Below are 26,648 nucleotides of genomic sequence, written 5' to 3'. Positions count from 1 at the left end.
ATGTGGAAAAACACTTGTCAGGGAACCTGCAGGAGAGTAATGAGTTGTCTTGCATTTATATGGAAGTGAGCAAGGATGAGGGGGAATTTTAGCAAACACTAGCTGCAATCTCTCACGAACATCAGAACAAGAGGGTTCTACCTTGTATAGGATAGAAGTTCGAGGCAATGACCCCGAAGGGTCAGGCCTCCAGAGACTCGTCGAGACTCGTGCTATAGGGGGATGATAGCAAAGGGCTAGGACTCCAAGCAGTCAGCGGCCACCACCATCAGGATACTCCGAAAAACTGGAGTGAGGCATACAGTATACGAATCTAATGCCCGCTTGCAGGTACAGTACTTGGGGGGGGGGAAGACCACAAGAGAGGAAGCCGTTTCGCATTGGCGAGAAGGATGACCCTACATTAAGAGGGTGGGGGAACAGACCATTTCTCCTGCTGAGGGAGCTCAGTGCACTGAGCAAGCTCAGAGTGTTGCAGGGGGGGGAGGGATGCTTGGGCGGAAGTCCATGGCCAACCCCCTTTGAGGCAGATGTGTGGAGCCCTCCTGTACCCAAAGCTTCAACATCTCCGAGAGCTGTTCCTTAGAAAGGTAACCTGAAAGACCCAAGGAAGGCCAGAGTTGATGAATTATGTCAAAAGAGATAGACTTCCCTTTGGACATGGGCACTGCGCTGCTTTGCTAAGGGAAAGCAGTGGGACCCTTCGCACCTGAGGGTTGTACGAGGTTCAACCATCCATCAGTCTTATTCTTTCGTCCTCTGGAGAAGTCCGAATGAGTAGATTCATCAGGAAGGGAACAAGACACTGGAGAGAGAAGATGTGACTTCTGCGACTTTGAAGACATCTCCAAGGAAGAAGAGTCCCTTTTATACTTCTTCAGTCGCCTACCCTACTGCTACCATTGGAAGGATGGCCATTCAAAAAAATCCCAACAGGAAAAAGCCTGAGTGTAGGAGTGCCGTCTCCAGCCAGGGCAAAGGGAATGAGGATCCATCTCCCGAGCCAACTAAGGTCCTGTCAGACCAAACTTCTATGATAGGGAAAACCTCCATATTAGCAGCCCTGTAGAGACTAGACACATTTGTACAGAAAAAGAAAAAGTAAATGTAAAGCCAGTTCTTTATAGGGTTTATGGGAGAGTGAGGCAGCACGCCTGCATTCCACCGAGCTGAAAACAAAAGTAACATAATTCATTGGGTGAGTGTGTGAGCAGGGTGGCTGGTGTTTACACACGCTAACTAGCGTCAAATAGTTCCAGCTATGCCAGAATAATATATCCATAGTAAAGGGCAAAAGATTTGTAGGTGCGTAGGAACAAATAAAATTGAATAATAAAGTTCTTGAATACCAAATTGTTGAAAGAGTAAGCCAAAAATTATTGCAATACTTATACAGTTAGGGATTATTACATAAGAAATCAGTGACATGCAGTTTCAAAAAGTAGCTTACACTTACATTGAACTAAGTACAGTATATGAACAAGATGATGTATTTCCAATACTAACAACATTATTAAAGCTAAATTAGAATTATACAAATATCTTTTAACACTTACCACTGTCAGATGGTAATAATGGGGGCAGATCTTTATTTGAATCTGAGTACAACAGAGCATAAAGTTCCCTGTGCATCCCTTCTGGCCGACGCATACCCTCTTTTTCCTTTTTCTTTTTAGGTATATCCCTTCGTAATCCAAGAATTGCATCTTTACTCACTTCTGGTACAACAGGGTGTTCAAGTTCGAGGATATCTCTTACGTCTGACATCTTGATTTAATGGATTCAAATCTATATGAAGGAACCTGAAAAATATTAAGAAAAGTATAAGTACTGTCCAAATAACTTATTCTTCATGTATATATATGAATATATATATATATATATATATATATATATATATATATATATATATATATATATATATATTGTATCATTATAATTTTATAATGATAATTATTGGTGTTGGCTATGTTGGTTAATATAGTCTGTGCATATTAAAATTCATTTGTTTGCACATGCGCGTTAGAGACTACTGGTGAAGGTTTCCAGGACGGTGGCTGTCTTTGGACATACTGGTTGAGGTTTGTGGTGGCGATGGTCACGTGATCAGTTGCTCCTGATATGAGGTGGGTATTACTTGGTTTAGTGGTTAGTGTAACCTAACATGTACGATTATTTATATTGTTGATGAATACTTTTCAGTACGATTGTACTCATTGTCAAAGTGATTACGAGGTATCAAATTATGCATAAATTGTGGGATTTTAACTGGTGTTCAAAAAAGTTTTCTTGTTACTAAGATTTGCAGCAGGCGGCGTGTTGGTATAACTCGGTAATTGGTGTTATGATGTTTAAACGATGTACTGTTATATTTTACTATTTGTGTGTTGGGACTGTGCTATATCATATTATGAATTGGTTACTATGTGTGAGTGTAGTATTTTAAGTTTTGTAACTGTTTGCAGTTAAATAAAAGGACGGAAGCACCGTTCGAGAAGTTAATTGGTTGGGTTTAATGAATTCCCAGGCCGCCGATGTCGTAAATGATGTAAGTGCTAAATTGTATTAATTCGCTTATATTAAGAGTATATTTATATTTATATTTAAATAACGGAATTGAATTTATTGCTAGCTGCTAATATTTGAACAAATTTTGTTATCACTGGACATGTATAAAATTTTAAATGATTCTGTATAAATGGTGGAATTTTGGGATTGATCATTGATGTATTGGCTGAAACAAGTTTTTGTATTTTAGGTTGAATCCTGTTCTAATAAAAGACTTGATGCAACAACGTGTTTGGTGACCTGGCGAAACAATTCAACATCAACGATATGGACCGACTGAAGGTGGATCGAGGGGTGGCAAAGGGTCGGTTCACCCGGAAAGTCAACGTAACGAAGGAGCGGTTGGCAAGAGACGACCCACCTGTAGTGTTGAAAAGTTTGCTTGCAGAAGTGGAAACTGCTTTCAGTGACCTTGAGGTAAGACATGATGCCTATTATTGCAAATTACTGAGTGCTAAATCAGAAATGGCCGAATTAAAGGAAGCAGAGATATATATTTTAGAGTGCGAAAGAACTAAATCTGAACTGGTGTCCTTGATCATTAAAAGATGTGGCGATAATGAAAGTAAGATGGAAACTCTTATCAAAGTGAAACGTCTCGACCCACCTGAATTTTCTGGTGATATGAGAAATTATGGTACTTTTAAGAGGGATTATATGAGGTTGATTGTCCCTTTTTATGGGCAAGATGCCTATGCTCTAAAAAAATGTTTGAGTGGAGAAGCGCTGACTTGTGTGGAAGGAGTAGAAGATGAATTTGAAGAGATGTTCCGACACCTTGATGATAAGTATGGTAATCCTTGTAAGCTAACGGAGGCTATTGTGAGTGAATTGAAAAGCCTTAAGCCTCTGCACGACGGAGATTCGAAGAGGTTAGTTTACATGATAAAGGTGGTTGAACGTGCTTGGTTGGATATGAGAAAAATACTGTAGGTCTAGAATCTAAGATGAAAACTACCTCTATTGTAACGTTAGTGGAGCATCTTCTTCCTCCCACTTTAAAACGCAATTGGGTAATAAAGTCGCAAAAGGTAGGAAATGCTAAAGATCTTTTTGAAAATTTACTTCAATTTTTGTTACAAGAAAGGAGTGTGTGTGAGTATCTTGAAAGTGATTTGCGGTGCTCGATTTCATCAAAAGTAATAACAAATAGTGCTTCTTGTAACAATACAAGTGAAAATGTGAAAGATGACCTGGATGAAATGAAATTAATTCAAGGTCAACATAGTGCAATGATATCAGAGTGTTTAACTACAGTATCAAGGTTAGCAGCCCAAATGTCAAATAATCCTGATGTCAAGTGTCCTCCTAAATGGTGTTGGTATCATGGTGTAGACGGTCATTCCATTTATGATTGCCATGCCTTCAAAAGTTTGAGCAATTATGATAAGTTTGCTCAACTCAAGAGAAACAATGCATGTTATAAGTGTGTTAACTTGGGCCATTTTTCTAAGTTTTGCAATGTGTCTGGTGTCAGTTCTTGTGATGTAATGGTCAATGGTAAAAAGAACAACACAAAATGTTACACTCTCTTCTATATAAACCTACTACTTTCACTGATGTAACTAGCAATTTGGTGTCTAGAGATGGTCATTTATTAATGGTGAGTGGCTTAAGGTATCACCAAAATGATATTAATGTGCTATGGGATAGTGGTAGCAATGTGTCGTTAATCACTCATCAAAAGGCCCAAGAATTAGGACTTAATGGAAGAGATGTGCAAATAACCATAACCAAAGTGGGAAATAAAACTGAGACAGTATCCTCTAAAGAGTATACAGTTCCTGTGGTGGACATCTATGGAGTGAAATGGGAAATTATTGCCTGTGGTATAGATGAAATAACTACTCCTGTTGAGAAAGTTGATATGAATGTCGTTAGTTGTTTGTTCAAAAGTTTAAACGGTCTTCACATTTCAAGACCCTTTGGAGTAATACATTTATTAATAGGCATTGATTACTGTGTCCTTATGCCTAAAGTTATTGAAACGAATGGTAACCTTCAACTCATGTTAAACCAATTTGGCTATGTTGTTAGAGGATTTCACCCACAATTAACTTCCCGCTGTTATCAATCCAATGTCAGTGTAAGAATCAATCACATAGATATTACAGACGTCAATGAGATTACTTCAGTTCCCAGGAAAACCATTAAAGACGTGTTGGATAATTACTTAAGTATTGATAGCCTGGGTACTTCTTGTTACCCCAAGTGTTCTGGTTGTAAACGCGGTAATTGTACCCCTGGTCAAAGTAATTGTACCCTTAAAGAAGAAAGAGAATTGGCTCAAATATCACATGGTTTATCATTTAATTTAGATAAGAATAGATGGAGTGTCGTTTACCCCTGGGTAAGAAATCCTAATCTTTTACCTAATAATGTGTCCCTTGCAACAGCTAGGCTAATAGCCACGGAAAAAAGGTTGACCAAGTTAGGACTAGGTTATTGTACGTCCTATCAGAATCAAATTCATGATATGATTTCACGGGGGGTAGCCAGGAAGCTATCCGAAGATGAGATATATAGTTATAAGGGACCTATATTCTACATACCCCACACTGAAGTTCTAAAGCCTGACTCTAGCTCAACTCCCCTTCGGATAGCGTTTAATTCTTCTGCTAGGTATATGAATTTTTCTCTAAATGAAATGTGGGCGAAGGGTCCTGACATGCTAAACTCACTTTTGGGTGTTTTACTTAGGTTCCGAGAAAATGAAGTAGCATTTGTGTGTGATTTGGCCAAAATGTATAACACTATCTCTCTGTCCTTATTTGACCAGCACTGTCATAGGTTTCTTTGGCGTGATTTCAAGGTTGATGTTAAGCCAGATCATTATATGTTGACTTGTGTCCCATTTGGGGATAAACCCAGTGGAACTATTGCTATGCTTGCTTTGAAATTAACAGCAGAGATGAGTAAGGATGAATACCCTGTAGCTACGCAGATCATTGTGAATAATAGCTATGTTGATGACATATTGGGAAGCTGTGACAGCATAGAGATTGCAAACGAACTGATGAAACAAATTGAAAGAATTATAGGTCGTGGAGGTTTTAAAATTAAGCATTGGATTTTATCAGGCAATGCAAATCATGAGAATCCCAATGTTAAAGTGACTAAAAGGGAAAAGGAAAAGGTTTTAGGAATTGTGTTGGATCCTCATAGAGACTGGTTAGTATATGAAGTTGAAATAAAATTTTCTCCAAAGCATAGGAAAATTCATACTGAACCTAACTTGGCGCCAGATGATCTCATGGTTAATGTACCACAGTATTTAACTAGAAGAATGTTGTTAAGTCAAATCGCATCTCAGTATGATCCTTTGGGGCTAGTTTGTCCGGTAACTTTAAGAGCCAAATTGATGATGAGACAACTAATTTCCAGGACAGAGGTGATTGAAGGAAAAGTTAGCCATTATGATTGGGATAGTGCAGTGTCGACAGATATTAGGAATGAGTGGTTAAGTTATTTCCAGATGTTGTTTGAGCTTCAGTCTCTCAGCTTCCCTAGGTGTGTCAAAGTAGAAGGTACCATCGGTAAACCAATGCTGGTGGTTTTCTCTGATGGGTCTAATTCTGCATATGGAGCATGTGCTTATGTGCGATGGGAATTGTCTGATGGAGGATTCTGTTCCAGGTTACTAATGGCAAAATCTAGGCTTGCACCACTCAAACAGTTATCCATTCCCCGGATTGAACTATGTGGGGCCTTAGTGGCAGCTAGAATGAGAGAAACTATAGTGAAGGAAATTAATTTTGAATTTGAATCGGTGATGCACATTGTTGATTCTACAATAGTTTGTGCCCAGATTCAGAAAGAAAGCTATGGCTTTGGCACCTTTACTGCTACAAAAATTGCTGAAATTCAAAGTAAAACCGATGTGGGAGAATGGTCGTGGGTTTCAGGTGATAACAACCTAGCAGACTTGACTACCAAACCTGCTAAGCCGATCGATTTGGGTCCAGAATCAATGTGGCAAATGGGGCCGGCGTTCCTTACTCTCCCAATCAGTAAGTGGCCAATAAGGAAAGATCATATTGGTGATTTGCCTGACAGGGTGGGTGTCTTTGTTTCGCACGCTTGTTTTACTGTGAATACTGTAGAAATGTCTTTAGTGTTTCAAATATCAAGATTTGAAAGTAGTGAAAAATTGCTCAGAGTCACTAGTAGAGTCCTTAAGGCTTTCAAATTTAAATCGTTCAAGGGAATATTTCAAACTCCTAATATTGATGAAATCTCTCAAGCAGAGATGTTGTGGGTGAGAGAAATTCAATCCAGACTTGGTAAAGATTGGGAGTCCAGATATCGCAGACTTGGCCCTAGTGTAAATAAGGATGGTTTAATTGTGGTAGGCCAACGCATTCCTAGGTGGTTAAAGAACAATTATGATCAGGATGGGTTTGTATTACTCTCTCCTGATCATGAATTTGTCAAATTATATGTAAAAACCATGCATCGTCAATTTCATTCTGGAGTGGAAAACACCCTTGCGAAAATTCAATCTAAGTTTTGGGTACCAAGAGTTCGGAACATGATCAAGTCCATAAAATTTAAATGCGTAACCTGTAAGAAGTTGACAAAGGAAATAGCAGGTCAAGTCATGGGAGAATTACCTCTAGAGCGTCTAAAACCCTCTCCACCGTTTGCTTATACTGCTCTTGATTTATATGGACCTTTCTTTATCAGGGATACGGTTAAGGGTAGAACTAAAGGTAAAGCCTATGGGGTAATCTTTAATTGTTTATCGACCCGTGCAGTTCATTTAGATCTAATTGAGGGTTATAGTGCAAAAGATTTCCTTAATGGGCTCCGTAGATTTGTATCACTCCGAGGATGTCCTAAAGAAATATATTCTGATAGGGGTACCCAATTAACTGCTGCTGAGAAGGAACTACGGAATGCAACAGAGATTTTTAAAATAACGTGGATCTTCAATGCTTCTGCTGATGCACCTTGGCAAAATGGAGTCAGTGAGAGTCTCATCAAATCTGTCAAAAGGAGTTTGACCATAGCTATTGGTGATAACATTTTAACTTTCAGTAAATTACAAACCACCCTTTATGAAATTGCAAATTTACTAAATGAAAGACCCATTGGTATAAAACCCGGCTGCGATCCCGAACTAGGAAGGTATCTTTGCCTAAATGATCTTTTGCTTGGGCGTACACAAAATGCAGTCCTGAAAGGAGAATTTGAACGCTTCCCTAGTCATGAATCAAGATTGAAATTTCATGAAGGCATAACAGATACTTTTTGGAGAAAATGGATGCGTGACTTTTTCCCCACTATGCTGATACGTCAAAAATGGCATGTAGAAAAGCGTAACTTGCAAGTAGGGGATCTTGTATTGCTTCAGGATAGTAATGTGGTGCGGGGTAATTGGAGTTAGCGGAAGTCTTGCTGGCAGATAAGGGTAAAGATAAGAAAGTTAGAAATGTCACACTGAGGTACAAACCAATAAAGTCTGGTCTTACATACAAGGGAGAAAGGGATGTAATTGTGAAACGATCTGATCATAGAATTGTAGTAATTTTGCCCATCGAGGAACGTCTCAATCTACCATAGTTTAAAATGAGTATTTATTTGTGTGGTTATTTAAATTGAATGAATTAGATTTGCCTTGACAGTCATATGATGGTAAGAGATTTAGTTTTGTTGGTGGTGGAGTGTATCATTATAATTTTATAATGATAATTATTGGTGTTGGCTATGTTGGTTAATATAGTCTGTGCATATTAAAATTCATTTGTTTGCACATGCACGTTAGAAACTACTGGTGAAGGTTTCCAGGACGGTGGCTGTCTTTGGACATAGTGGTTGAGGGTTGTGGTGGTGATGGTCACGTGATCAGTTGCTCCTGATATGAGGTGGGTATTACTTGGTTTAGTGGTTAGTGTAACCTAACATGTACGATTATTTATATTGTTAATGAATACTTTTCAGTACGATTGTACTCATTGTCAAAGTGATTACGAGGTATCAAATCATGCATAAATTGTGGGATTTTAACTGATGTTCAAAAAAGTTTTCTTGTTACTAAGATTTGCAGCAGGCGGCGTGTTGGTATAACTCGGTAATTGGTGTTATGATGTTTAAACGATGTACTGTTATATTTTACTATTTGTGTGTTGGGACTGTGCTATATCATACAGTGGTACCTCTACATACGAATTTAATTCGTTCCACAACCTACTTCGGATGTAGAAAATGTTCGGATGTAGAAACTAATTTTCCCATAAGAATACATGGTAATTCATTTAATTCGTTCCTCAGCCTAAAAACCCATAATAAATCCTTAATAAATGGCTACACATAATTACACATAACAATACTATAACTGCATAATATGAAAGAAGCATGCAAAAAAGATAACTACAAAGAAATAATGAATAAAAAATGTGTTTTATTGCCACTTTACCTTATACGCAGGTGTAGGATTTGCTACGCCATGAGGAGACGGACGATCAGCGAGAAGGTAGACATGGTGTTAACATGTTCTTTAAATAAATACTCTCTCTCTCTCTCTCTCTCTCTCTCTCTCTCTCTCTCTCTTTCTCTCTCTCTTGTTCTTCTTCACTGTTAGTGTTAGAGATGTCTATTAATTTTTTTTCTGAGAGAGAGAGAGAGAGAGAGAGAGAGAGAGAGAGAGAGAGATTAAACAAAAATGAGAGATTAAACAAAAATGTGTTGTGTACATATGATTTTTAACAGCGTTAACGAGTTGAAAGACAGCTAAATGTATCTAAAAAAAACAATATCAGCGAATCTGAATTCCTTTATTAACTAAAACAAATATTGATACAAACACACTCGTGTGCATATGCGCAAACACACACACACGCACGAGGAGACACGATCGGCGAGGAGGTAGAGATGGTGACTGCGATAACATACCGTAACTTACACTACGGAAATTTTAATCTAACTTAGCTTATTTATTTTTTTTTTGTTAATCTTTATATTTCATATTTTTTTAATTTTTTTTCTTTTGATTTTTTATTTTCATCACTTTCAGTGACGAGTTACGGTATGTTATCGCAGTCAACATCTCTACCTCCTCCCCGACCGTCTCTCTTATTGCGTAGCAATTCTTGCACCTGTGTGTGTGTTTGTGCATACGCACACGAGTGTGTTTGTATCAATATTTGTTTTAGTTAATAAAGGAATTCAGATTAGAGTTTATTACTTTCTTAGTTTCATTTAATTGTGTTTCAACTCGTTGACGCTGTTAAAAATCATATGTACTCTAAACACATTTTTGTTTAATCTCTCTCTCTCTCTCTCTCTCTCTCTCTCTCTCTCTCGGAAAAAAAATAACAGACGTAGACGTATCTAACACTATAACAGCGAAGAAGAACGAGAGAGAGAGAGGGAGAGAGAGAGAGAGAGAGAGAGAGAGAGAGAGAGCGATTTTATTTAAAGAACATGTTAATGCTATGTTTAGAGAGAAACAGAAAAAGAGAGAAGTCTTAATTAAAAGAGCTTGTTAATGCTATCTTGGTTTTCTTTGCTTCACTTTTTTCTTTCTTTATGTTCATCACGCTGGCCCTTCTCACAAATGATCGTTGCCAACAATCTCTTTGTCCTTTATCCCTATCAACAAAAGGCGTTCTATCTCTTTCAGGGTATTGCTACGATGTCTTGTAATAATGGTGATCCCCTTCGATGGTTATTTGCTTTAATGGCTGCCTTCAGCTTGATGATCCTCGAGATCATAGGCCTATTCCGGCCATATTGTTTAGCCATACAGTATCACTCACATGCACACTGCTCTCATGTTTTTCTATAATTTCTTGCTTCAATTCTAATGAAAGAATTGTCTTCTTCCTGTACTGAAACTTAGCCTCTTAGGCACCATGATCATAGGTAAAATCAGAGAGGAAATGTGAGAAAAGGAAGAAAATAAGCGCTGTTAATAACAGACCAAACAGAGGACAACCACACGATACACACAAGAACAGAGAACTGAGCACTCGACGCTCAATGGCGTAATGTTTACTTCGTGTGTCGAAATAAAATTCGGGTGTAGAGTCTAAAATTTGCTCGAATTTTACTTCGGATGTTGGAAAATTCGGATGTAGATACGTTCGGATGTAGAGGTTCCACTGTATTATGAATTGGTTACTATGTGTGTGTATAGTATTTTAAGTTTTGGAAATGTTTGCAGTTAAATAAAAGGACGGAAGCGCCGTTCGAGAAGTTAATTGGTTGGGTTTAATGAATTCCCAGGCCGCCGATGTCGTAAATGATGTAAGTGCTAAATTGTATTAATTCGCTTATGATACTAAGAGTATATTTATATCTAAATAACGGAATTGAATTTATTGCTAGCTGCTAATATTTGAACAAATTTTGTTATCACTGGACATGTATAAAATTTTAAATGATTCTGTATAAATGGTGGAATTTTGGGATTGATCATTGATGTATTGGCTGAAACAAGGTTTTGTATTTTAGGTTGAATCCTGTTCTAATAAAAGACTTGATGCAACAAAGTGTTTGGTGACCTGGTGAAACACACACACATATATATAATATATATATATATATATATGAACATATATATATATATATATATATGAACATATATATATATGAACATATATATATATATATATATGTGTGTGTGTATATATATATATATATATATCTTATTTCTCTTCCTCTTGTTTTGTTAAAAGTTTTTATAGTTTATAAAGTTATATTTATTTTAATATTGTTGCTCTTCTTGAAATATTTTAGTTTTCCTTGTTTCCTTTCCTCACTGAGCTACTTTCCCTGTTGGAGCCCCTGGGCTTATAGCATCCTGCTTTTCCAACTATGGTTGTAGCTTAGCAAGTAATAATAATAATAATAATAATAATAATAATAATAATAATAATATATATATATATATATATATACCTGTATATATATATATATATACGTAAATATATAAATATATATATATATAATATATATATATATATATGAATATATATAAATATATGAACATATATATATATATATATATATGTTCATATATTTATATATATTCATATATATATATATATATATGTTCATATATATATATATATATACATATATATATATATATATGTATATGTATATATGTATATCTGAATATATATATATATATATATAATATATACATATATATATATATATATGTGTATATGTATATATGTATATATGTATATCTGAATAAATATATATATATATATATATATGTATATCTGAATATATATATATATATATATATACATATACATATATATATATATATATATACATATAAATAAAATATATATGTATATATGACAAATTCGTAGATAATTTGTATTTTTCCTAACTATACAAACCTTAGCTATTTACATGGGGTAATTACTTCGGCGTAGCTGAATGACGAGTAATAAGAATTTTAACGAAGGTTTACTACCCCTCCGCTAGTTAGCGGGGGGTAGGGAGGGATAGCTAGCTACCCCCCCCCCCTCACACACACCGGAGAATGCTTCACTTTGCTTAAAGTAGGACTTATCACGGGGGACAGGGCTGGCGGGCAAATGTGTAAATAGCTAAGGTTTGTATAGTTAGGAAAAATACAAATTATCTACGAATTTGTCATTTGTTCCGTAACTGAAATACAAACCACGCTATTTACATGGGGTGACTCAACCCTTAGGTAGGGAGGTAAGTCCCTGCCATACTGGCTTTGGCTTGCCCGGCGACCCCAAATTCGAGTGTGTAAGTACTCAAGAAATAAGGAGTCCCTGCTCCTCGTTAGCATGCTGTGAAACTGCTGCGGCCTACATAAGCTGTGTGTGAAGGTGAGAAGCGACTCGTCCTAGGAAGTTGACCTGGAGTTCTTCAGATGGAAATCTAGGCTAGGACTCTCATAATACCACCTCGTCAGGGTATGGGGACATGACAGTATTACACTTAATACTAGGCACACAAGGGAGCATGGTTTACCTGCAGTGGTTCGAGGTCAGCTGTGCAGAGAACCCAGGATGCTGCTTTCTCCAAGGGAGGAGAGGATGAAGAAAAGAATAAGGGCCAGACAGATCTTTTCATTCACGCAGACTATAACCGGGTAACAATGCCCTCAACCTTCTGCTACTTGTCCATTAAGGAGCCTGAGGTTAGACCAGCTGTTGTGCAGCCACCACAGGGCCGATAGAACACGTATCGAGCCTCCTGTGTGTCACGTCTTGCAGGTAGTGGGCCGTGAAGGTGGTCTGACGCTTCCACACCCCAGCTTGAAGGACCTGCGTCACTGAATAATTTTTCTTGAAGGCCAGGGACGTAGCTATGCCCCTGACATCATGCGTTCTAGGGCGACGTGACGGAGAAGGGTCAGGATTCAAGGCCAGATGTATTACCTTCCGAAACCAGGCCGAGATAGTATTCCTGGTGACCCTCCTCTTCGTCTTCCCGGTGCTCACGAACAGGGCTCGCACCCGGGGACGAACTGCAGCTGTTCTTTTAAGATACAACCTCAGACTCCTCACTGGGCACAGTAGGAGATGGTCTGGGTCCTCTGTTACAGAACGGAGACTCGAAACCTGGAAAGAGTCGAACCTAGGGTCCAGCACTCCCGGATTCTGAGTCTTGGCAACAAACTCAGGGACGAAGCTGAACGTTACCTCCCCCCATCCCCTTGAATGGGCGATGTCGTACGAGAGACCATGTAGCTCACTAACTCGCTTGGCCGAGGCCAATGCTAGCAGGAAAACCGTCTTCCAGGTAAGGTGGCGATCTGAAGCCTGGCGTAATGGTTCGTAGGGAGGTCTCTTCAGAGACCTGAGAACTCAAACCACATTCCATGGAGGAGGTCTCACTTCCGACTGAGGGCAGGTAAGTTCATAACTCCGTATGAGAAGGGAAAGTTCCAGCGAGGAAGAAATGTCCATTCCTTTAACCCTGGAAAGGTATGATGGGTCGTTTGCGACCCCTACAGCATTTTCAAAACCTGTTTTTTCCCCATAAATCATAAGCTGTCTCGAATATGGAAGTGATCGACCTGCAAGAGGTGACTAGTCTACATGCCATTGTCTGCTTTAGGACTGATTTTCGTCTAACTTCCCTCCTTCCCCGTTTTCTTACCCCCCCAGGGGTCGACCTCGACCCTACATACCTTTATAGGGGTAAGTGATCAAACAGCAAAGTTATTACATAATTATAAATTGTCGAACAGTGTTAATACTTGTTTGGTTCTTTATAGTTGGAAAGTGTGGATGGATGGTGTGTCTACCACTTGCATGACATTGGTTTTGGCTTAGATGCCATATATTGCCATGAGGTCCATTTTCCCTCAAATGCTTATTTCTGATTTTTTTAGGTTTTTTGCAAATTTGATTTTTTTTTCTATTTATTTTGAATTTATCTTCAATAATGGCCAGCAGACAGTATTCCCTCGGCATGGATGTCATCAACACACTTCTAATGGAGTTAAAAAGAGATGTTGATGATAATATGGAGATTGCAACCCCATTCTTCATTTCAAGTGGTAGATTGGGCTGTAAGAGTTGTTGCGGTCTGCGGCCATTTTGTTGACATACCCGAAAGGTAAGTTGGCATATCTCTATATATTCTTGTTCTGTATAGAATTCGTGATATTTTGGTATAATTTAATGCATGAATATCATATTTCATAGGAGATACAATGATTTACATAAGAAATTTACATTGTGAACTAGGCCGTCAAAAAATGACCTTTAGATTTCGCCCCTGTTATAACAGTAAATTACATCTTAGTGCACATTTTATTATGTATTTCTGTTCTAGGATAATATGATTTTATTCTATAAAAAAATTAGCCTTTTCCTATTTCATTTGGGTACCCAAAAAAATTCATGAAATTTGGACAAATTTTTTTGGCCAAAAAAATTTACCCTTTTTTTCTCATTTCAGATCTTGACTTCTATGGGTCCAACTCATTTCCAGCAATTAAACGCTGTTGCTTTGCCATCTAAGAAGGTGTCCCTAAAGGGATTTATGTGTATACGTATATTTCTATTTTTTTGTGAATATTTACGTCGTCTTTTTTTTGTATACTTAAATTTTTGATATATTTCCAATATACAGTGAACCCTCGCTACTTCGCGGTTCGACCATCGCGGATTCACCACTTCGCGGATTTTTTTCATAACCCATGTATATACATATATCGCGGATTTTCCAGAAATATCGAAAATACCGCGAAGTGACCGATGGTGCGAGATTGGAGAAAGTAAGGAAAATTGAATCGTGATTGATTTTCAATATAAATGATACTTTGAGGAGCAACAAAGATATCATTTGTTAGAGAGATAGAGAGAGGTAAGGAATGGGAGGTAGTGAAAAGTAGCCCAGAGAGAGAGAGAGAGAGAGAGAGAGAGAGAGAGAAAGAGAGAGAGAGAGAGAGAGAGAGAGGGGGGGGGGGGTTTAAATGTAATAAACAAAAAAAATTGATAGGTTATAACACATTGGTGCTTATGTAATATCAACTGTATACTGTAGACGGTTTGAATAAGTTAAGAAATGGTATAAATGATACTTTGTTAGTGTATTCGTACACACTCAAGAGCGGCAGCTAGATGACAGCTGATCTAATCACAGCCAAAAGTAAAAGAAAAAAGAAGTCAACAATACTCGATTTTTAAAACAAACCCGAAATTTGAAAACAAAAGTACACGCTTTCTTAATGTGCAATTAACTATTTAAAGAGTGGCAATTTTCTAGAATAAAATGATATTTCCCAAAAAATAGTGGTTTGCTGACGAAATCGGATGCCGTATTTTTAGCTATGATTGAAATGGATGTAGACTCAGCCTAATTATTTCGTTTCGTATTTAATTGACACTAAGAAAACTAATTTTAGCTTCTTCATCTAAATGTAAGTATTGTATAACACGAAGAGAGAGAGAGAGAGAGAGAGAGAGAGAGAGAGAATCAGCTGTTGTACTCAAATGGCGTGTTTTTGTTTCGTGAGAATTTCATCGCCACGACTTTAACAACAACATACTGTACTGAACTTTACAGTATTATACAGACTACTGTAATATGATAAAGTAAAATATTTGTAATCTATTTTATATGAAATGGGGCTATTTTTTTTTTGTTTAAAATTTACTTTTACGTATGTAAAACAACTCTCTCTCTCTCTCTCTCTCTCTCTCTCTCTCTCTCGTAGATTGTTTTCCTGCTTTGCTACGTATATATGATTTTATATAGATACGGTAAATAATATTTGTAATAACATATTTTATTAAAGCTTTTACTGTAATATCATTATTTATCACTTTAATCATGCGCGTTAAATTCCTTAGTTTGTTTACTGAGCGTACTTTATGACGCCGTCGTTTCAGGCGGTGTCATAAAGAAAAACATTTCATTTGGAAGTCCTAAGAAAAATTAAGTAAAACATTAGTAATAACCAAATCAACATACTGTACTGAATAATCAATATAATCGATGCAGAAACTAACCTATACACAGATGTGTAAATGCGTTTGTTTCTTCATTATAATCAGAGATAAACGTAAACAAAACATTGGTTGCCATTTTTTATCGTGCTTTTTGGCGTGTTTAGGAAACGCATGATATAAAGTCGCCCTTAATATTTGTGCCTGTTTTAGTTTAGGGTACGTTAGTACATGCATTAAGTGTTCTGTACATTAAAGGGTAGTTTGTTAACAGTACTACGTACAAGGGAAAGTTTTAAAAGTCTGAATATACATGTTAAATAAATAGGTAAATATGCTGTCACTACTTCGCGGATTTTCACCTATCGCGGCCGGGTCTGGAACCTATCTACCGCGATAAACGAGGGTTCACTGTATAGTTATTTTGTAGATGGGTATCATTTATATTTTCAGTAATTTTTAGCATTCTTTGAAGTATTTTTAGCAAGTCAAACAATACAGATTGATGCATAACTAGATTTTTCCTGAATTTTTTTCGGAGTCGGGGTCGTTCACGACCGAGTATACCCTTAAAGGGGTGTCCGAGTAGCATACCTATCCAGGGTTAAGCCTGAAGGCAAGACTTAAGGCTGAGCGATAGCCTTTCACTGCCGAGACTGAAAGGTGCATTTCCTCCCGCAAATACACGAGGAACTCCGCTATTGCTGGAATAGTGGCATCGAGGGGAGAGATACCCCTTCCACGACACCAACCACAGAAGACTCGCCACTTCGCCTGGTAGACCCCTGTGGATGACTTGCGCAGGTGACCAGACAGCCTGTTCCCAACTTGCTGCGGAAATCCTCTCTCCGTGAGGAGATGCTGGATAGTCTCCAGGCGTGAAGTCGAAGCGAAGCTACAGCTTTGTGAAAGATGTTGGCGTGTGGTTGTTTGAGTAGCTCGTGACGTGGAGGGAGTTCTCTCGGAACCTCCGTGAGGAATTGCAGAAGGTCCGGGAACCATTCTGCGTGCTGTCATAGCGGAGCTTTCAGGGTCATTGAAAGATTGACCGATATTCTGGTCTTGTTGAGCACCCTCCTCATCAGACAGAACGGGGGAAAGGCGTACACATCGACGTTGTCCCACCGTTGTTGGAAGGCATCCTGCCAGAGAGCCTTGGGGTACGGGACCGGGGAGCAGTACAGCAGGAGCTTGAAGTTCAGCGCTGTAACGAACAGATCCACCGTCGGGGAACCCCACAAAGTCAGGACTTTGTTGGCTACTTGAGGATCCAAAGACCACTCGGTACTCACTATCTGCGTCACTCTGCTCAGACTGTCGGCGAGCACATTCCTTTTGCCTGGAATAAAGCGAGCCGCTAGTGTGATCGAGTGGACTTCGGACCATCTCAGAATCTCTACTGCAAGATGGGATAGCTGTTCTGAAAAGGTACCTCCCTGCTTGTTGATATAAGCCACCACCGTGGTGTAGTCGCTCATCACCACCAGAGTGGCCCGCCAGAACTTGGTGGAACTTCTGAAGTGCCAGGAACACGGCCTTCATTTCTAGCAGGTTTATGTGAAGGTACTTTTCTGATTCTGACCACAGGCCTGAGGTCCTGTAGTTCAGAACGTGGGCCCCCCACCCTTTCTTTGATGCGCCCTAAAACAACATCAAATCCGGGGGAAGGACGAGACGATCCACTCCCTTTCGTAGGTTCTCGTCCGCCACCCACCAATGGAGATCCGTCCATTCCGCAGGACCCACAGGGACCAACGTGTCCGGGGAATCGTGACCTTGATTCCACCGGACTTGAGTTGCCACTGGAGAGATCTCATTCTGAGGCGACCGTTGGGAACGAGACGGGCCAGGGAGGAGAGGTGGCCGAGGAGACGCAGCTACATTTGGGCTGGGAGTTCTTCTCAATTGAGGAAAGGTCTCGCGACCTTCCTCCGTCTTGCTATCCTGTCGTCTGATGGGAAGGCTTTGTGGAGATTGGTGTCTATGACCATGCCTAGATATACCAGTTTCTGAGAGGGCTGCAGAGAGGACTTCTCGAGATTTACCATGATCCCTAGATCCTGGCAAACTTCGAGGAGCTTGTCTCGGTGGCGAAGAAGGGTTGCCTCTGAGACCGCTAGGATCAGCCAGTCGTCCAGATAACGAAGGAAACGGATGCCGATCCTGGTGAACACCTGAGGGGTTGTGGAGAGACCGAAACACAGCACCTTGAACTGGTAGATCTTGTTGTCTAGGCAAAATCTTAGGTACTTCCTTGAAGACGGATGGACTAGGATCTGGAAGTACGCGTCTTTCAGGTCCAGTGTACACATGAAGTCTTGTGGTCTCACTGCTAGTCTGACCGTGTCTGCGGTCTCCATACTGAACGGAGTCTGTTTGACAAACCCGTTCAGGGTTGAGAGGTCGATGACTGGTCTCCAGCCTCCAGACGCCTTTCTCACAAGAAAGAGTCGACTGTAGAAGCCTGGGGACCCGTCTACAACCTCCTGGAGAGCGTCCTTCTTCAACATGGTCTGGACTTCTGCCCAACGGGCTTGCCCTCTTGCCGATCCCATGGCAAGAGAGGTCAACGGCACTGGATTCACTGTCAGGGGAAGTAGAGAAGCTGTGAATGGGACGCGATAACCCTGAGCAATTACGGAAATCGTCCAAGTATCTGCCCCGAGTTGTTGCCACCTTGCCACGCAACTTTGTAGGCATCCCCCCACTGGTGGACATGCAGGGGGAGTGCCAACCCTAGCGTTTACGGCCTCGGCCGTTTCCTCTAGGGTTCTTGCCTCCCCTGTAGGACTTCTTGCTCCTTCTGCTCTTGGCAGAAAGGGCTTAGACACCTTGGGCTTTGCTGCAGTCGTCTTCTTTGTGTCCTTAGCCAGACGGGGCTGTTGGGCCGCTGGAGGCTTGAAGGGCCTCGATGTCAGGGCCCTATGGATGAGGGAATCCTGGTTGGACTTCCTCCACCTCTCAGCGGTAAGCTCCACGTCCTTGGGCTCAAACAAACTCTTACCGAGCACGGAAGTGTGTCTGAGCCTGCTAACATCCGAACTGGGACCCTTCTGGTGGAATCTCTCAGCCACAGCATCCCGTCGTTTGAGAATCGTATTGGCCCACAAGCTCGAGACTTGGTGGGCCAGAAACTCGATGGTCCGCGTGCCTGAGAGCAAGAAAGTCTCCAGTGCCTTCCTGGTGCTTTCTTTGGAGGTCCTCAGACTGCACCAGGATGCCCAGAGACCCCAGCCAGATGTCAAGCCACGAAGTTGCCTGCATGGCACACTTAGCGACCTTCTCCTGGCTTAGGATCTCAGTAGCTGAGTAGGACACGTGCCGGTTGGAGTCTCTCTCTAGAGGGACTCCCCCGGTGAGCTCTTCCACGGAGTGGTGAATAGGAAGACCCAAACAAGACTCCTCAAGGATCTCAAAGTACCTCCTCTGATGGACTCGAGGAGGAGGGATAACTTGTTACCGGCACTGGATCTGCTGGAGGAGGCAAGCTCAGAGAGCTGGCCCTCGACCTTGTCCCTGGCACTCTTCATCCCCTGAGACCAGGGCAAAGCTGCACTGGCCCTAGAGGGTTTCTGGGTGCCGTAGACACGGTCCAAGAACGTGTCCTTACTCTCACGAGGAGGAATCTCTAGGTCTGGGATCCCATTCAGGTTCCTCATGAGGGTCAGGACTTGCCAGAACGCGTGTTCTGACTCTTGGTGCTCTCCTCCTGAAGGACTGGCAGCAAAGTCTCCTGTCCCCAGTGGCTCTTCCTGGGGGGGACACGTGGACATCCTCGGAAGGTCTAGATGGCTCCTGTCTGATCCTTGTTGACGACTTGGGGATCGTCTTAAGAGTCCTTCAGTTCCCTACTGGGAGGGATACAGGACTTGAGTAACGATGGGTGCCGGCTCTTTTCTACCCCTGGACGAGAAGACTTCTCAGGGAGAGGCGGAGTTCCCCCTATTGGTGCGATGGGGGAACGGTCTGGCTCGTCCGACTCTCCTGAGGATGGGTAATCCTCATTCGCCGGGGAGGGAGAGAAAGTCTGGGGGGGAAGGAGCCTTGCACAAGGATCTGCGAGGAAACAAAATAGTCCTTGGAGGTGTTTCCATGGGAGGGACTCCTCTCTTCCTCTTCAGGGGGGAGGAAGCCGCCGCTGATTTGTGACCCACGTCAGAGAGGATGGGCTTCATCGCCTGCACAAGAGCTCTGACCAGGGTCCCGAACCAGGGCTGCTGGCTGGCAGTCGCGCTGTCAGACACTCCCTCTGGAGGGAAGGGGATCGTTCGATCCCTTGGAGGAGTCGACAAATGCGGGTTCGCCTGAGAAGCTGAAACAAAAGTGTTCTTAGACCTGTCCGGGAACCGCCCCTCCTCCGGCGAGCGTGCTGTTCTGCGCTTGCGGGGAGGGGAACGAGACGATGACCTATCCGCCTGGCGATGCTCGCGCTGGACCTTGACCAGGATCGCGCGCAAAAGGATCGCGTGACACAGGAATCTCGCGCTCGCGCGGGCGCGAGAGGTTGGTGGAGCAGGCGCGGTGGCGCGTAGGCGAGGTCATAGGCGCGTGGGCGCGATAGCGCGCAGGAGATGGTGCGAGCGCGTAGGAGATGGAGCGGGAGCGTGGGCGCCGGCGCAGAAGGATGTGGGCGCGCAGGGGAACCCTGGCGCGTAACAGGAACAGGGGCGCGTACGTGCGCAGGTGAGCGCTGTGGCGCTAAGACTGGAACAGCGGCAGCAGCAGCATGAGGGCGCGCAGGTTGAACCTAGCGCTTGAAGGCAAGAATCGCAGATTTGCGCTCAAGGCCCTTAAGCCCCGAAGGGCCCACTGCCTGCGCAGTGGCAGGATCAGGTGGCGCATAACGCACATCCGCATCGTCGAAAGGTGATGGCAGGTCAGCAGGTCTGGAGGGAGACTGGTCACAGGGCCCCGAAGGACGACCATCATCCGAAGGGGATCGCGAACGATCCCCGGAGAAGTCTAAGGTGGTAGCTGGCAGGATCGGCAAACGGCGAGTCGTCTCCTCCGCAGAGGACTGTGGTGACGACGAGCCGAAGAGGCGCCTCCTAACTCCCTTATGAGGGGAAGGAAGGCCTCTACGGTGAAGGGGAGGACGAGCCTTTCGCCTTATACGCCCACGAGGGGCCGTGGGGTCAGCAGGCTGATCATCATAGGGCCTCCGAAGAGGAGTCTCTGTATGTGAATTCCCCCGTGGGGGAGAATCACCGGCAGGAGAGACCGTAGGACTTAGATCCTCCCTCGAAAGGTGTTCGGAGGGGGAATCTAAGCTTTCAGCTACCTCAGCAACAGGAACGGGGTTTGACTGGACCCACGAGATGCCTCCGTCACAACAACGTCAACAACAGACAGAGGATCTATCCCTGCTGTAGTTGGCGATTGTTTGACAGCTGCACCAAGTTTGATCATGTCAAACAGGGCTTTCCTGGAGGGCGAACACTGCAGCCCCAAGGAAGCCCAAAGCTGCAACAAATCATGATTAAACACAGGTAAATCAATATTCATATCCTCCTCTGGGGGAGGAGGGACAGCCGCCTTGCTATGGGACGCAACTACCTCTCCCTCACCCCGGGATCGGTCAACAGCAGTACGGTCTACGCTACCACTCGCCGGCCTCTTGGAAGAGACCGCTCGAGGGGGAGCTTTGGAGGAGGAAAGGGCTACGGAAGAAGAAGTCTTGGAATTTTCTCTCTTCAAAGAAGCCTCTGAAGGAGAAAGATCCCTTTTAGACTTTTTCTTCCGGCGCCGGCCAAACCTCTCCCACTGGGGGGTAGACCACTCCCTACATTCGATACATACATTACCACTATCACACCGTTGGCCCCTACAGTGAGGACACAAGGTGTGGGGATCGGTGTCGAACGCCGATATAAAGGTCCCACAAGGGAAGCCGGGAAGTCCAGGGCATGTACGCATAGTCAGTAGAGGCCAACTTCAAACACTGGAAAAGAAAAAGCAAAAACAGATTAAATATGGCAGTCAAAGCAAGGGAGAGAGCAGACAGGTCTGTTCTCTGCCCGAGCCAAAAGTAAAGTGAAGCATTCACCGGTGTGTGTGAAGGGGGGAGGGGGGGGTAGCTAGCTACCCCTCCCTACCCCCACTAACTAGCGGCGGGGTAGTAAACCCTCGTTAAAATTCTTATGGCTCGTCATTGAGCTACGCTGAAGTAATTACCACATGTAAATAGCGTGGTTTGTATTTCAGTTATGGAACAAATATATATATGTAATATATATATATATATATATATAATATACGGTATATATATATATATATATATATAATATACGGTATATATATATATATATATATATATATATATATATATATACATATATATATATATATATATACAGTGGAACCTCTACATACGAATTTAATCCGTTCCAGAACCAACTTCGGATGTAGAAAATGTTCGGTTGTCGAAACGAATTTTCCCATAAGAATACATTGAAATAGGATTAATCCGTGGTTGAGCCCAAAAACCTATGATAACTTCTTAATAAACTACTACACATAATTTTCCCATGAGAATAATGAACACTAAATTAGATAATAGACATGTAAATAAGAAGAATTAGCAAAAAATGATAAATAAGAAACGGGTTTTTAGCGTCACTTTACCTTAAAAACTCCAGCGCAGGTGTTGTTAGTCTTGCTACGCAGAGAGGAGACGGACAGGCGGCGAGGAGGTAGAGAGGTTAACTACGATAAACGTACACTACCGTAACTTATTCTAACTTACACTAAGTGAACTTTAACATAACTCAACTTTTTTTTTTTTTATAATTTATATTTTTTTTTTACATTTTCTTTTTTTCTTTTTGATGATTAATTTTAATCACTTTCACTCTCTACACTTAAAATTGATTGAATTTTTTTCTCTTCACTCTTTGCTGTTTTCTTTGAACCACTTCCTTCCTCTTCATCACGAGTTCGCTTCGTAGTTTTTTTAAAGAAGCTATCGATAGAAAGTTGCTTGGTACAGCTTTTCAGAATGTTTCGAAAATAAGTTAGGGAAACATCATCAAACTGCGCAGCTACACGACAAACCTGCAATTTCTTTGGATGGTATTTGTCGATGAAGTCGACCACGTCTTGATATTTTCCTAACACCTCTTTTATTTGCGCGGAACTTATTGCAAGTTCACTCATACAGACGCCACGCTCATGCTTTTCAATAATTCCTTGCTTTACTTCTAAAGAAAGCATTCCCTTATTCCTTTTCTCACCACTACCACTACCACTTGCGAAACTAAGCCTTTTAGGACCCATGATTTTCGTAAAATACCGTAAAAGGATGAATGTAAAAAATCACGATTAAAACACAATTAATAGCAGAACGCACAGGGTACAACCACATAAAGCCAACGAGAACAGAGGACTAACCCAAGCCACGCTAATTGAGGGTCCCTCCGAGGTTGAAGTGCTGCCTTCTATTGGCGGAAATAAAAAACACATCAGGCGCTATGAGCACCGACTACGCATACGAGTATTGTTTACTTCGGGTGTCGAAAAAAAAATTCGGGTGTAGAGTAGGAACGTGTTCGAATTGTACTTCGCGTGTCGAAAAATTCGGATACAACCGGTACGACGAAAATTGCTACTTCGTGTGTCGAAATAAAATTCGGGTGTAGAGTCAAAAATTTGCTCGAATTTTACTTCGGATGTTGGAAAATTCGGATGTAGATACGTTCGTGTGTAGAGGTTCCACTGTATATATATATATATATATATAGATATATATATATATATATATATATAGATATATATATCAAAGAACTCAAACTTGGAAAGAGTCCAGGAAACGATCAGGTCACAGCCGAAATGATAAAGAATGGAGGTGAGAACGTCGAGATATTCTACCAGAGGCTCTGCAAAAAAATCTGGATCGAAAAAAAATGGCCAGACGATTGGGGGGAGTCAGTCTTTGTCCCCATCCCTAAGAAAGGTGACACCCTCAAATGCAGCAATAATAGGACAATCTCCCTCATTAGTCACAGTAGCAAAATTCTTTTGAAAATCATGGTTAAGAGAATGGCAAACAAACTGAACGAAGAAATCGCTGACGAACAAGCAGGATTCCGTCCTGGGAAAGGCACCAGAGACCAAATCATGAATCTCAAGATGATCCTTGAAAAAAACAGAGAACGAGGAATCGACGTATTCCTTTGTTTTATTGACTACACTAAAGCCTTTGATACAGTTGCACATGACATCTTATGGAACGACATGTACTCTATGGGTTTTCCACCTCATGTCATCTCACTTCTGAAATCACTGTACAATCAACAGAAAGCAGCAGTGCGAACATCTTATGGCCTAACGGATTGGTTTAACATCGGACAAGGTGTCAGACAAGGATGCATTGTTTCTCCCCACCTCTTTAACATCTACTCGGAAACCATAATGAGAAATGCGCTTGAAGACTACGAAGGAGGCATAACTGTTGGAGGACAAAAGATCACTAATCTCAGATATGCCGACGATGTGGTTTTAATCGCTGGAAGTATGGAGGACCTCCAAACATTAGTATCAAAAGTAAAAGCTGAGAGTGAAAAAGTGGGACTGTACCTAAATGCTAAGAAAACAAAGGTCATGAAGTGTCAAAAAGCCCCGTCTGATCAAGAAATCCTACTACAGTGAACCCTCGCTACTTCGCGGTTCGACAATCGCGGATTCACCACTTCGCGGGGTTTTCCCATAACCCATATATATATACATATCGAGGATTTTCCGGAAAATTCGAAAATACCGCGAAATCTGAAGACAACCAAATACGATATTTTGTTACCTGTAATTCCATTAATACTGTAATTAGTAATATCTGCTCTTACTGATTGTTCATTGCATTACATATGATATATAATTCAGCACAGAAAGAAATAAAACACGAAAAGAGAATGTGATCATACGATAATTCAGTACGTAGTAAAATTAAATCGAACATGAAACGCAAATCAGATGCAGTCATACCATATTAGAATGGTGTGTACTGTAATGGATGTGCTTCTTTTCCATGAATCTTTTGTATGTAAACGTACGTAGTACAGTACTGCATCCAATAATATTCTTTGTTGCAAAAATCACATTTCGAATAAGCGTACGAGAGAGAGAGAGAGAGAGAGAGAGAGAGAGAGAGAGAGAGAGCGTAAAATAGCGTACGTAAATTTTTATTATTATTGTTATTATTATTATTATTGTTGTTGTTGTTAATAAAATTATTATTGTTATTGTTATTATTATCATTATTATTATTATTATTACTGTACAGTATTATTATCATTATTTATTATTATTACGGTATTGTACTTAATCTACGTACGTTCAGTATGCGCGGGGCATCTTCTATGAGTAACCAACGCATCATAGTACTGTAAGACGGGTTGTGATTGGTTCAAGCGCTGATAGATGACGAATCAGAACTCAAGTTTTGTTATCTAGCCTGTGATTGGTGTTTTGCCCGCATCTTCTACCCGCAGCATCAAAGTTCTCGCGGGGCTGGATCGTTCACTTTCTCTTTCCGCGTATCGCTGAGTAGACGTTCTTAAGTTTGTGAAGTTTAATCTGTGCTGTGTGCGACTGTTTTAAGTTGAACTTTTTGTTGAACTTTCTGTTAAATCCTACTGTACAATGGCTCCTAAACGCCACCGAAGGATGATGACGATAGCTGAGAAGGTTACGCTTCTCGACATGTTAAAAGATGGTAGAAGTTACGCGGCCGCCGGCCGCCATTTTGGCATCAACGAATCCACCGTTCGCTATATCAAAAAGGACGAGGCGAACATTAGAAAGACGGCTGCAATTACCTTTAGCAGATCAGCAAAGCGAGTCGTTACAACGCGTAATAAAACGATCGTACGCATGGAAGGTGCTTTAGCTGTGTGGATTGCCGACTGCCGGAAGAAGAACATAGCCTTGGATACGAACACCATCCAAACAAAGGCTTTGAGTTTATATGAGAATTTTGCTGCAAAGGAACCTAAAGACGACGACGGCAACCATGCTGAAGATGATGATGATGCAGATGATCCTCAACCAGGGACATCCACTGATTCCCAGCCTCAGAAACGTTTTTCCGCAAGCAAAGGATGGTTTGCGAAGTTTCAGAAACGCTTCGCCCTGAAAAGCGTTTCCCTGCATGGGGAGTCTGCTTCCGCTGACACTGCCGCTGCTGAAACTTACGTGAACCAGACGTTCAAGAATATTATCGCCGAAGGTGGATACAAGCCGGAACAAGTCTTTAATATGGATGAGACTGGCTTGTTTTGGAAGAGAATGCCGTCGCGAACTTTCCTGTTCAAAGAGGAAGCCAAAGCCTCTGGCTTTAAGGCATTCAAGGATCGCGTTACCCTCGTGATGTGTGGCAATGCTGCTGGATTTTTGTTAAAGCCGGGGCTTATTTATAAGTCGAAAAATCCTCGCGCTTTGAAAAATAAAAATAAGAATCTCCTTCCCGTGTACTGGATGCATAATCAAAAAGCATGGATTACGAAGATGCTGACCTCCAACTGGTTCCACCAGTGTTTCATCCCGCAAGTCCATGAATATCTCTTAGAGAAGGGCTTGCCATTCAAGATCCTTCTCCTTATGGATAACGCTGGTGGACACGCAACTGACCTGTCGCGTGAGGGCGTTCAGGTTGAGTTCCTGCCACCCAACACCACGTCATTA

The 26,648-nt window shown here is 41.5% G+C and overlaps 3 protein-coding genes across 4 annotated transcripts in view; 2 read left to right on the top strand and 1 right to left on the bottom strand.

The window, feature by feature from the left end:
- The window catches only part of DMAP1 (DNA methyltransferase 1 associated protein 1), a 240,175-nt gene that overhangs the window by 69,835 nt on the left and 143,692 nt on the right, over positions 1-26,648 (bottom strand). For both annotated transcript variants that reach the window (XM_068347793.1, XM_068347794.1), the window contains exon 2: positions 1,557-1,802. In XM_068347793.1, the coding sequence (XP_068203894.1) occupies positions 1,557-1,767 (211 nt within the window). In that variant the 5' untranslated portion in view covers positions 1,768-1,802. The remainder of the gene's footprint in view (positions 1-1,556; positions 1,803-26,648) is intronic.
- LOC137617847 (uncharacterized) lies at positions 1,971-3,638 on the top strand. The gene is made up of 3 exons (XM_068347792.1): positions 1,971-2,126; positions 2,466-2,548; positions 2,759-3,638. Exon 3 carries the CDS (start codon positions 2,836-2,838, stop codon positions 3,499-3,501), a length of 666 nt encoding a protein of 221 aa, XP_068203893.1. The 5' UTR covers positions 1,971-2,126; positions 2,466-2,548; positions 2,759-2,835; the 3' UTR covers positions 3,502-3,638.
- Positions 4,169-7,957, top strand: LOC137618370 (uncharacterized). Its single transcript, XM_068348537.1, has one exon. The coding sequence runs from the start codon at positions 4,169-4,171 to the stop codon at positions 7,955-7,957; it is 3,789 nt and encodes a 1,262-aa protein (XP_068204638.1).

This window comes from Palaemon carinicauda, chromosome 24, assembly GCF_036898095.1.
Source record: "Palaemon carinicauda isolate YSFRI2023 chromosome 24, ASM3689809v2, whole genome shotgun sequence".
In the NCBI taxonomy this organism is placed as follows: Eukaryota; Metazoa; Arthropoda; class Malacostraca; order Decapoda; family Palaemonidae; genus Palaemon; species Palaemon carinicauda.
Note: the sequence above shows the minus strand (reverse complement) of the source record. Positions and strands in the feature narration are given on the sequence as shown.

Bases quoted from the DNA above. Each gene is read 5' to 3' on its own strand.
- LOC137617847 (XM_068347792.1), top strand. From the start codon at position 2,836: ATGGACCGACTGAAGGTGGATCGAGGGGTGGCAAAGGGTCGGTTCACC.
- LOC137618370 (XM_068348537.1), top strand. From the start codon at position 4,169: ATGGTGAGTGGCTTAAGGTATCACCAAAATGATATTAATGTGCTATGG.